The sequence below is a fragment of the Delphinapterus leucas genome, chromosome 1 (genome assembly GCF_059928025.1).
Source record: "Delphinapterus leucas isolate spDelLeu-1000000601 "Yukka" chromosome 1, BTC_Dleu_Yukka2, whole genome shotgun sequence".
Taxonomy (NCBI): domain Eukaryota; kingdom Metazoa; phylum Chordata; class Mammalia; order Artiodactyla; family Monodontidae; genus Delphinapterus; species Delphinapterus leucas.
This window is the reverse complement of record NC_143129.1, coordinates 62,082,303-62,094,780: the sequence shown is the minus strand read 5'-3', so window position 1 is coordinate 62,094,780 and position 12,478 is coordinate 62,082,303. Positions and strand designations below refer to the sequence as shown.

The following is a 12,478-nucleotide window of genomic DNA, read 5'->3' as shown; positions in this document are numbered from 1 at the left end:
TCTATTCAGACCTTCCCTTTCAGAGGACTGGGTGACTGTGTCTGTCCCACAAACCAGTCTCCCTATGGGTAGGTCTCAAGATCTACACTGGGAAAGAAGCACTAGGAAGCCTCGTTTTAGCTGCAGATATAAACCATGTTCTCTGATACAGCATGACTCCAATCAAGCAGATAGTCCAATTCTCTATCCGATTCCTGTCTCTTGATTCAAGTGATTCAGAACTCCTAGAAGAAAAGGGTATGAGCGGGACCTCAAACCCCAAACCTTAGTTTTATAAAAATTCAGAAATGATGGAATAACTGACTGAGTAGAACACTTTTTAAAATGTCTCCACGGGACCTTAAAAAATGCCTTACATATAGTAAGATCCCAATAAACATATAATCATTTACACTTATTATTAGTTTCTTACATAAACATGTCCACCACTTAACATGAGTGTCTTCTGAGAAGGGACTTATTTTCATAGCCCCAAACCTAGGATACAATGTCCAGGCCACAGGAGATATTAAGAGAGGATTGGTTGAGTAGCTAAATGAATATACAATTGAACGAATAGAATGAGTAATTTATAATGATGCTGACAGACAGCATGACTGAGCTCAGAAAACTGTCCAAATACAGACAAAAAGTATGTGTTCCAAGAACTAGTTATTCCTAAGCTTCTGGCTTTTAAAAACCAGTAAAGTATCATTCACATATACACAAAACTAGAATAAGTTACAGGTACCATTTTTTTTTAAATTTTGCCAAGTAGAGTTATAAAAAAAAAAAAAGTACCGTCTTCTATGAGTAGAATTTCATGAGAGAAATTACATATTAAACACCAAAAAAGTAGGAAGAACATAATTTCAGAACAAAGAATAGTCCTTTATATTAAAGCAATGAATCTTCATGGGAAAACTCAGGATAATGCTTATTTTTCTCATTTCAACATTTGCTTTCATCCAGTGTGAGAATTTCTACACTAGACTATGATTTGGTGTGAGATAATTCTGAAACAATTCTATAATTTAGCGTAGTCGCTCAGAGAACGGCTAACTCATTTGTCTGAAAAGACAAATGGCTTTCCCTCTGTCCACAGATGTCCATATGACACCAGATGTAAAGGCTAGATAAGAGTTTGCTGGTGTTGCATCTTTCTGCTACCTTTCTTTTCCAGCTCTTCCCATACCTGGATACTGTCATTCAGGTACGTTATGAAGGAAACAACGGAATAAAGTATTTTTTAAACTTCCCACAATTCAAAGTAAATTTTTATCAAAGAGTTATGTATAGAAAGTACTATGATCTCTGAGCCACTGATACATTATTCATAATAGGAATACCAATTAATGTCAATAATTGTTGGTAGCTTAAGTTCTTTTCAAATATAACTGGCAGTAAAATTAAAAATTAAAACACAGAAAAAAGTTATAAAAAACTTTAGTAGTGTTCATTAAGGCAGGACCACTTAAGCACTAAATTTCTATGAGATCTATATCAAGTACGCAATAGACTTACTTAGTAATTATTAACTCGATCCTCGGTTTAAAGCTTAAGGAATCTAAATTTAGTCCTACAGCGACTAAAGCAACCATGCCTGACATTCCCAAAAATTCCACTGGGGAGAAAAAAAATGAATAAAATTAGTTGCATTCAAATCTGTACACTGAGCTACTCTATCTTGAGAGAAGAATTGTTGGGAAACTTAAAAGGGTAGTAGTATTTCTTGGAAAGTTGCTTAAAGGGATTGGCCTAATCCTTAGGATCAGGGGTTGACAAACTCTTTCTGTTAAGGATCATATGGTAAATATTTAGTCTTTGTGGACCATATGGTCCCAGTCGCAACTACTCATCTCAGCTGTTCTAGTGCATAAGCAGCCGTAGATAATACGTAACTAATGAGTGCCCAATAAATAATAGACACTGAAATTTGAATTGCACATAATTTTTGCATGCTGCAAAATATTCTTCTTTGGGGGTTTTTTGAAACCATTTTAAAATGTAAAAACCATTCTTAGCTCATGGGCTATACAAAAAATAGGCATATTTGGCCCACAGGCTATAGTTTGCCAACCCCTGCCATAGACCATCCTCGAGGATAGAGCTAATGAAAAATAAGTTTAACAACCTCTGCCCAGCACCTCAAGGACACTGTGCTGCATGTCCTAGGGGTTGTGGTCCAAGCTCAGTGCTTCCTTGGTGACTGCAGGTCCTGAAGCCTACGGCTCTTTTGCATGATACAGGCTCCCCTAAAACTGTAATTCTCTGGGCTCTAAACAAATGTGTAAATGTAGTCTGAGGCAGGTAAACCAACTATGAAGAATGTTTGAACACCATAAATACCAACAGTCCTAGCCGCAGAACCTTCAAATAGCACATTATAAATGTCAGATGGAAGGGAAAGTACGTGCAAGGTAGGAGTGGAAGCCCTCTGGAGCAAGGCAGAGCTAGTTGCCCTGGGAATGTGAGCTCCCCTTTCTCCATTAGTGTCCCTGCATCTGTAAAGCGGGTGTAAAGAATAATGCCTCACAGAGTTGTGAGGATAAAATTAGATAACATGAAAAGTGCTTGGCACACTTTTACAGCAAGGAATAAATGATCATCATTATTATTATGCTATTAATTATTTTTATATGTTCACCTTACTGCTTAGTAAATTTATACTGTTTATTCATTTGAATAGGATTTTATTATTCTTTTGGTTTATCTAATCACTTAAATCCACTTTGGATTTCTTTTAACCTACTTATTTAACTGAATTTAATATAAATAACAAATGGCAATAAAACCAGTGGTACTGGGAACTGTGACAATAGGGAAACTGTTTCTCAAGGTCTTATTTCCAATTCCTTATGACTCGTAGTATGGGATTTTAAAGCTTATTGTCTTTTTTAGTAACAGTCACTACTTAGAGATAACATTTGCTATGAGGAAACCACTAAGTAACTTTATTTTAAAGCTGATATTATTTAGTATAATCCCAATGTTACAAGAACATATGGTGTGAATGCATACATTTAATACATGTATGTACATTTATATGTATTTTTTAAAGATTGAGTACATTTAACAAAATGTATCAGTGGTTAAATTTATGACATGGGTTTATAGGTGATTCCTTCTTTGACTTTTCAGAATTTTTCCAAAACTCTACATGAACATGTATTACTTTTATAATTAGAAAAACAAAGTCTTTTAAAAATTACAAACGCTATTACATTAAATGGTGTTTTAAATGCTCAAGAAGGGGGGAAAAGTCATAGAACATGTAATAAAGGAAGTAATTTTCATCAGCATAAACCCAAGTAGTTAAAAATAGAGTTGTAAAATTTTTCTGATTCAATGGAAAGAAACCACCACAGGAAACTGATACCACAGGAAAATGGCTCTCTCCATCAAACTCTGTCTCTCTCTTTCCTTCTGTGCCTGAGAAAAAGTGCAGGTCCTCCTACCAGGAGAATCAAAGGGATTTTGTCTCCAAAACACAACAGGATTCAGGAATCGACATCTCCTAACTAGAAAATATTAGGGTGATGACTGAAGTCCTTTGACATTTATAGCCTAGACCAATGACATTACAAAAACGAGTGAGAGCAATCAGCCCTGGCATGGGTAAGAAAGAAATGCATTGTTGGTAGAGAGTTTTAAAACAATAAAACTGACTAAAAGCTGTCTACTTTTTATTATCTCCATTCACCAGAAATTCTGACCAATGTCACTGGATAAAATATTCCTTCTGCTAGGACAGACCTCTCCCACCACCTCTCTTGCTGTACCTCTAGGCTAGACTTTTATATAACCCACCATCTTTCATGAATTATACACTGCCTTTTATACACTAAATTCACATTTTCTTCTGTGGGCTGATATATTAATATTTCTAGCTGCACTACCTGTCAACCAACAATGCTTCAATATGTCTTTTATCTGTGCGGCAATGTCTGTGCAATATTTTGACTATTTTATTTTATGAAAAAGAATGTATGTGTTGATACAGGTGATTTCTAAAAGCCCAAGTATTGTGAATTTAATACAATAGAGACAAAAATGTGCTCAAAGAGGTGACTCTCTAACCTCAATCAGACACTCCCTGGATTTAAGCCAGTTAACAGTGTGTTCATTAATGAAGGAAAAAAAATAAAATTAGATAACATGACAGAAATGTAACATTAGAAAATGTGTAAATGAAAATTTTACCTATGTTTAGCTTTCTGGCAATGGAACTTCTCCTTATAACTGTCTATTGCTGACTTTTGTTGTCAGGATCTGATTAAGTATAAGAGGAAAGAACTGCCTGAAATTGTTTTTAATTCCTGAAGCAGAGGAAAGTGTAATGGATGAGGGAGGGGTATTCATTTCCTGGGGCTGTTGTAACAGAGGGCCACAAACTAAGTGTCATAAACAACAGGAATTTATTGTTTCATAGTCTGGAGGCTAGATTTCCAAGACCAAGGCTTTGCAGCAGTGATTCCTTCTGAGAGCTGCGAGGGAGAATCTATTCCAGACCTCTCAAGCACTGACTGGGAGCACCTCCATGAATTAGGAGGAAAGGGGAAAGGAACCAACATTTATTGGCTGCCCTACCTTGAGCCCAGTGGTATGCTGGTAAATGTTTAAAAGTGGCAATCTGGGGGGTAAAAAAAAAAAAAAAAGCCCCAGTTGGTAGTGTCTGCCAATTTCCATGGTCCCACTATGGGCAATTTCAAGCTACCAACATTATGTCACTTGAATAAAGCGTTGGGAAGAGATGTGGATAATCAGCTCTCATGAGCCAGCAAGAGCTACCTCCAGGACACCAGCATGAGGGAATCACCCAACACAAATTACCTCACTAATGCCTGTAACGCCCCTCTAAATTAGGTTATATCACTTTTATAGATGAGGACACTAACTAAAGCTTAGAGAGGTTAAGTAATATTCCAAGGTTACCGAGCTAATAAATTATAAAGATTGGATTTCAAGTTAGCTCTGCCTAACTTCAGAGCTCTCTAAAGACTAACAGTTTATTCAACCAGCATGTGTTAAATTACTGTTGGGCATATGGCAAGCATTGGGCTTGGCTGGGGGGAAAAGAGAAAAGAGAATAAATATACAGATGAATAAGAGACAGCCTCCACCTCAAGGAACTTAGGATCTAATGGGAAAAAAGGAAATATTAAATTAATTTTTTTCTTCAGACACTTAAGGCATTCATAATAGGTACATAAGGGAGGGAATAAAATGAAGAAAGGTGAAAGAAATGACTCTTCAGTGAATGTTTTCTGTATTTTACTGATTTGGGGTAGTGAGCAACAATAGGTAGCAATTTATCTGTAAAGGAAGCAGTTCTGTTTGGTCACTGGAGGTGAAAAGAGGAGTAATTAACCTCTTGATACCTAAGGGCTTCCATGGATGGAAGTTGCTCCACTGTGTGAGGTAAGAGCAGAAGCAGAATTTGGCCGTATTTTTACCACGGTTACTATGGCTTTGGGGGACTGGTTACCTCAGTCAGGGGGGTAAAAACTATAGCTCCCAATCTCACTGGACTAAACTAGGAAATGATTGTTAAAGGTCTACCAGGGCTAGGCACTCTGACTCCTGGATCATTCCACTCTCCTGCTTCTCTTCCAGATGTAGACATACCTGATTTCTCTGTTTCCTACCTCCTAGCCTCAGGTAAGGGCTGCCATTTCTACAGTCCCCTCAGTTTGGTACCCATTGAATGGGTACTGTTGAGCTGGAAAAAGACCTCAGGAGCATGTCTCCCATCTTTCTCATTTTAGAGATGGGTTGCTAAGGGTCAGAGCAGAAATCAGCTCAGGTCTGATTCCTCTTTCAGGGGACTGCCAGTGAATAAACGTAAGATCAAAGGGTGGAGTTAAAAAAGAGTAAGACAGTTACCACATGGAGGAGGAATGCAAAGGGAAGGGACATGGAGTTGAAATTGAGGGGATGTTAAGAGAGACCAGGAAAGAGCTAGAGGTGGCAGCCAGATAATATGACAAGACGCACAGAGGAGCCACATCAAGGGGAAAGCGGTTGGGAAGAAGCAACTGGATTCAAGAAGAAGGAAAAACTTAAATGCATAAAGTTCACTTTAAGGATGGCATATTTTATATCTGTTTCTGCCTTACCAATGTAGAAAGTCAAGTACACCATTGAGATACAAAGCACGATATTGGTCAGTGTATTGCTAAACAGGTCAGTCAATATAAACTGAATGATCCTTGCACACCAATATCCACATATTATGCTTCCCAAAATGTCCAAGCTGAGGCCCATGATTATGTATAACTCTAGAAAAAGAAAATAAGAAAAACAAAAGTTGAGCTATAATTTTTTTTCTTTCATTAATGGCATTTGGGTCTATGCCCTTTGGTTTGCTCTTGAGATTCTGAGTGGGGACCTTGCTCTTCAGCAGATGGGAGTTTCCTATGAAAGCCTGGCCAAAGAGGCTTTCTGGGGATATATTTCCCTTACAGTCTGCAGCTTGAGGTTTGCTCCTCTGGGGACAGCAGACTCAAACGCCCTCAGGAGTCAGGCAAGGAGCATAAATGTGAAAAAGCTATGACAAGCTGGACAGTGAATGATCAACCAAAAGACATTCAAATTCAGGTTTTTTTTACAAACTGTGGCAGGGTCAAGCACACCGTGTCCAGGATCCCCACCAACCTGCAGTCTATTTGTGACTCCTGCCTCCATCCCAGGGGATATTTGGGAAATGGAGAAGGAAAATTTTTCCATTGTAACAGTAACTGGGGGCAATAGTGGCAGTTAGAGAGCAGATACCAGACAAAGCTGAGGGCAGTCCTAAATAACAAAGATTGTTCCACCCCGAATGCCGTTAGCTTCCCCACTGAGAAGCACTGCAAACCTCTATTACCAAAATTTCTCTCTCCTTGTAGCACCTCTATCCTCCTACTAGTATTTCATATATGTATCAGGAAGACACATTTTCCCTCTTCATGCTGTGATTTTTCCCTCCTTTTTTCTCTCCTTAGTACCACATCTGGAAACCCAGGATATCAACTTATTCCATATCCCAGTGAACTTTAACCACATGAGTCTGACTATTATCACTTCTAGGACCTGACTCTCCAGAATTGCTTGAACCATTCTGCTTTCACCCTCAGACTCAAATCCAGGACCAAGCCAGTTCTTTTTTTTTTTTTTTTTTTTGCAGTACGCGGGCCTCTCACTGTTGTGGCCTCTCCTGTTGTGGAGCACAGGCCCCGGACGCGCAGGCTCCGCGGCATGTGGGATCTTCCCAGACCGGGGCACGAACCCGTGTGCCCTGCATCAGCAGGCGGACTCTCAACCACTGCGCCACCAGGGAAGCCCCCAAGCCAGTTCTTAACATGCACTCATGAGGTCCAGATTGGTCTAGGAAAGAAGTAAATCTAAGCTAGATGAACACAATTGTGTGTGTGTGTGTCTGTGTGTCTGTGTGTGTGTGTGTGTGTGTGTGTGTGCATGCATACTGGGGGAGATGAAATCATTTCTTTAACAATTTTTCCCCCATAATCTCTGAGAAAACACATAGATGGTAATTATTTTCTTGTTACCTGATATACTATTTTAATTGGTCCATGAGTAAAGTATAGGGAAAGCTGTAAAGTTAAGACATCTTGAATATATTTTAATTTCAGTATGAATTGAAATGTACCATATAGAATGATTTTAGAAAATATACAGAGAAAATAATGCTCTTACCCCTAAAATTGGAAATGCTAAGTATGTTGCTCCGAAAAACTCCAAAAACAATGGATGTGAAGCCACAGATAATCATTGATTCTCCTCTAATGATATCAGTATACATTTTAGAAATGCCTGGAAAGGGAAATATAAAATATAATTTAATGTAATGCATGAAAATGATGCTCTTCCACAGGAAACACAAAAATAGAAGAGAAGGAATATGCTAGAAAAAAAGGAGATCATAATGGGATGGGTCCATATGACAATCACGATCATTTTTTAATTTTTCCATTATTCCTTCTATATCTCCAGTGGCAAAGGAACATGGCAATAGCACTTCTTGAAGTGTCTATTGCCTCAAAGCATGATAGACCTTTGCAATGAGACAAAACACTTCTCAGGTCACTACATTTAGCTTGAATAAATATGAATCGTTAGACTCCAAAAGAATCACATTTTAGAAATAAGTACAAAATATGAGCTAGTAATTCTACTCCTAGACATATACCCAAGAGAACTGAAAATATATGTCCACACGAAAATTTGTACATGAATGTTCATAGCAGCATTTTCATAATAGTCAAAAAGTGGAAACAACACATAGTCCTTCAGCTGATAAATGGATAAACATATGTAATCTATCCCTACAATGGAATATTACTCAGCCACAAAAAGGAACGAAGTACTGACTGATACATGTTACAACATGGATGAACCTTGAAAACATTATACAAAGTGAAAGAAGCGAGACACAAAAATCACATATTGTATGGTTTGATTTATATGAAATGTCCAGAATAGGCAAATCCATAGACAGAAAATAGATTATTTGTTGCCAGGAACTTGGGAATGTGGGAATGGGGATGAATGACTGCTAATAGGTATGAGATTTCTTTTGAGGTTGATGAAAATGTTCTAAAATTAGACAGTAATGATGGTTCCGTAACTCTGTAAATATATTAAAGACCACTAAATTGTACAGTTTAAAAGGGTGAATTTTATGATATGTGGGTTACATCTCAATTAAGCTGGTATTTAAAAATTAAGCACAAAATCTTATTGGCACTTAGCATTCATTAACAGTTTAGTTTAATGGAAAATATAATCAAATTAATTGCCTAGTGTTATACAATTTATAAGTAGGGTGATAGTGATTGGTACCTGCCCATCCAGTATCTATCCTCTGTTCTTGGTAACAAAACTGGTTTTATTCAGGGTGGCAATGTGCTCAGATAAATGACAATTTTTCCCCAACTCCTGGGCTTCTAAGAGTGGCCACTGAGACATAAGTGGAAGTTACTGAGTGGAACTTTTGGGAAATTTCTTGGAGGGAGAGGAGACTTGGAGCATCTTTCTGACCCTTGCTCTTCTTCATTTTCCTGCCTGAAATATGGGGTGATGGCTAGAACTTTAGTAGCCAACTTGTGATCCTGAGGATGGAAGCCATACACAAAGGGGAGGAGCAGATAAATAAACCCCACAATAGACTGCTGTCATTTTGTTTTAAATATTATCTTTTAAAGAGATTAAAAATAAGAAAAAGTCATATTTTCCCATCTGTTTACAATTATGGTATTTTTCATTCTTTTGCGTAAATGAAATTTTCCATCTGATTCCATCTTGTTTCAGCCTGAAGGACTTTCTTTAACATTTTTTGTAGTGTAGGTCTGTTGGTGGTAAATTCTTTCAGCTTTTATACGTTTAAGTCTTTTTTTCTCCTTTACTTTTGAAAGATATTTTCACTGAGAATTCTAAGCTGGCAGTATTTTTCTTTTAGGACTTTAAAAATATTGCCCACCATCTTTTGCCTTGCAATATTTCTGAAGAGAAGTCTGTTATGATTATTATTTTTGTTTCTCTGTAAATAATGTATCTTTTTTCTCTGACTGCCTTTAAAATTTTCTCTTTACCACTGGTTTTTAGGAATTTGATTTTTATGTGCCACGGTGTAGTTTTCTTTGTGTTTCTTTGGCTGGAGGTTTGTTGAGCTTCCTGAATCTGTGGTTTTACAGTTTTCATAAAATTTAGAAATTTTTCACCCATTATTTCTTCAAATATTTTTTGTTCCTCCCTCTCTCTCTCTCCCCTCTCTTTTATGAACTTGTATATTAAGGCACTGAAGTTGTCCCACAGCTCACTAATGTTCTGTTTATTTATTTAGTTTTTTTTTTTTTAGTCTTGTTCTGTCTGTGCTTCATCTTGGATAGTTTCTATTGCTACATCTTCAAGTTCACTAGTCCTTTCTTATGCTATGTCTCATCTGATGTTAATTCCATCCAGTGTATTTTTCATCTCAGACATTGTGGGTTTCATCTCTAGAAGTCTGATTTAGGTCTCTTTTATATCTACCATGTCCAGTGGTGTGCTGATAAACCAGCTTTCCAAAATTAAAAAAGGCCTGATTTGTAGCATTTGCCAACTTCATGTGCAAACCCTCCCACAATAACTAATTCAAAGCTACCAAAGGTTTAACCACTAGCATGCAAAATTCCTAATTATTTAACAACTGGCTCTCATAAGCTGATGGGAGCAATCATACCCCATACTCAATCTTTCTTCTAATTTTTTGAACCAATGGAATATAGTTACAACAACTGTTTGTTTGTTTTTTTGCGGTACGTGGGCCTCTCGCTGTTGTGGCCTCTCCCGTTGCGGAGCACAGGCTCCGGATGCGCAGGCTCAGCGGCCATGGCTCACGGGCCCAGCCGCTCCGTGGCGTGTGGGATCTTCCCGGACCGGGGCACGAACCTGTGTTCCCTGCATCGGCAGGCAGACTCTCAACCACTGTGCCACCAGGGAAGCCCACAACAACTGTTTTAATATATTTGTCTAATGATTCTATTATCTGCAGCATTGCTAGGTCTGTTTCTACTTATTATTTTTATACTCTCTATGGGTCATATTTTCTGGCTTCTTTGCATGCCTCCCAAGTTTTTATTACAGATGACAGAACAGTATGTTTTACCTAATTACGTGCTGTATGTTTTACCTAATTAAGTTCTGTATTTTTTTGTATTCTTATAAATATTCTTGAACTTTGTTCTGGAATGCCGTTGTTACTTGGAAACAATTTGACCCTTTTGAGGCTTGCTTTTTAGATTTGTTAGGTAGTGCCAGAGAAGCCTTTAGTCGAAGGTTAATTTTCCATTCTACTGAGGCAATAACATTCTGAGTCCTCTACCTGATGTCCTATGAATTATGATGGTTTTCCACGCTGGCTGTGGTAAACATAAGGGATTTTTCCCTCTGCTCCTTTTAGTATTTTTCTACCCAGACTTGGGAAGTTTCTTCACGTGCATGCACTAATGAGTAGTCACCCAAAGACTCAAGTGGGTGTCTCTGCAGCTCTCAGAATTTCCTCTTCAGTACAGCTTTCATTTCTGCAGTAATTCGCCCCATGAACTCTTAACTGCTTTGGCCTTCCTGGACACCCAACTCTGGATCTCCCCTACTCAAAGAAACCACCAGGCTCCACCTAGGTTACCTTTCCCTACATGAAGACCTGGAAACTCTCTCCAGGTAACAAGCTGCGGCAAGGGCAATCAAGAATGCACCTTTTTTTTTCCTTTCTTGGGGATCACTGTCCTGCACGGCCTGATGTACACTATCTGAGAACCGTTTTTCATTTTCATATATTCTGTCTAGTTTTTTAGTTGGTTCAGGCAGAAAGGTAAATTGAGTCCCTGCTACTCCATCTTAACTCTAGGAGTTATATAGAGGGACCCAGTGTTCCTGATGAGTTCATGGAGCTGCGGGCCAGCCCTGGACTTCTTTTACTTAAGAGCATAAACCCAAATTTAAGAACATGTGACACACTAATTTAAGCACAAATTGATATAGAAAGAATTATAAAACTACATGGTTTTTTAAAGCAGCTGTTTAATATATTCTGTTGCATCAAAATCCAAACTGATCACATTAAATGACACTATTTTTTTTAATCCAAGCAGAACTGAATCTGATTAAGATTCTACTTTTTTCCTTTGGTGTCTTTGAAACACATAACAATTTAAAATGTATAGCTGGGGGTTCTCATTATTACTATTCTTAAGATACTCTATGTAGCTGAAAAGAAAGTAAATCTCTGTTTTCCAGTGTTTGATCTGAGTATATGAAATATCAGAATATTCAGATTCTATTTATCTTTACAAAAACTCTCCTGAATGATAGGATAAATACCAGGATAATACAGAATTTCTGATAACTCAGTGCCTGATTGTGGATCAATATTCAGGCTGTTTATTTCTGTTCTTTGTGCTTCATTATTGTAGCCAATAAAGAAAGCAAAGAAAATAAAAGGCAAGGTAAGTTATAATCATCTTATACTACCACTTGTTACTAACTTTGACTATGAAAGAAGACACAAAATACTGGTTACACAGGTTTGAAGATTATTATTAGCACATCTGATTTAGCTGGTCAAGAAACACTTTAATTCTTCCCTCAGATTCAGTGAGTCAACCAGGAGCAAGTAAAGCATAACGTTTGTTGTATGAAGTTTTGAATTTGATGTATAGTTATTTTAACAGTAAAACACCATAAGAATTACTCCCCACATTTTTTATTGGCTTGATGTGAACTAACTTATATTCACTAATTCACTGTAAAATTTGGGAAAGTAAAGAATGAAACAAAAATCATCTGTAATTCCACAGCCCAGATAAAACCATTTGAATGTTGAAGTCTTTTTCAAAGCATATAATTCCTTTTACTTAATTGAGGTCATACTAAAACTTTGTATTTTATTCCTTTACAAGCTCCCATTCCAGATTTGTTTTAAAGTAAAAATTGCTTGAGCCCTGTGCATTCTTTTAAA

The 12,478-nt window shown here is 37.5% G+C and overlaps 1 protein-coding gene across 1 annotated transcript in view; it reads right to left on the bottom strand.

The window, feature by feature from the left end:
* SLC9C2 (solute carrier family 9 member C2 (putative)) overlaps nucleotides 1-12,478 on the bottom strand; it is a 93,799-nt gene that overhangs the window by 69,790 nt on the left and 11,531 nt on the right. Inside the window, exons 5-7 of the mRNA XM_089911018.1 lie at nucleotides 7,678-7,794; nucleotides 6,099-6,260; nucleotides 1,504-1,603 (exon numbers count right to left, since the gene is read on the bottom strand). Of these exons, the coding sequence (XP_089767144.1) occupies nucleotides 1,504-1,603; nucleotides 6,099-6,260; nucleotides 7,678-7,794 (379 nt within the window). The remainder of the gene's footprint in view (nucleotides 1-1,503; nucleotides 1,604-6,098; nucleotides 6,261-7,677; nucleotides 7,795-12,478) is intronic.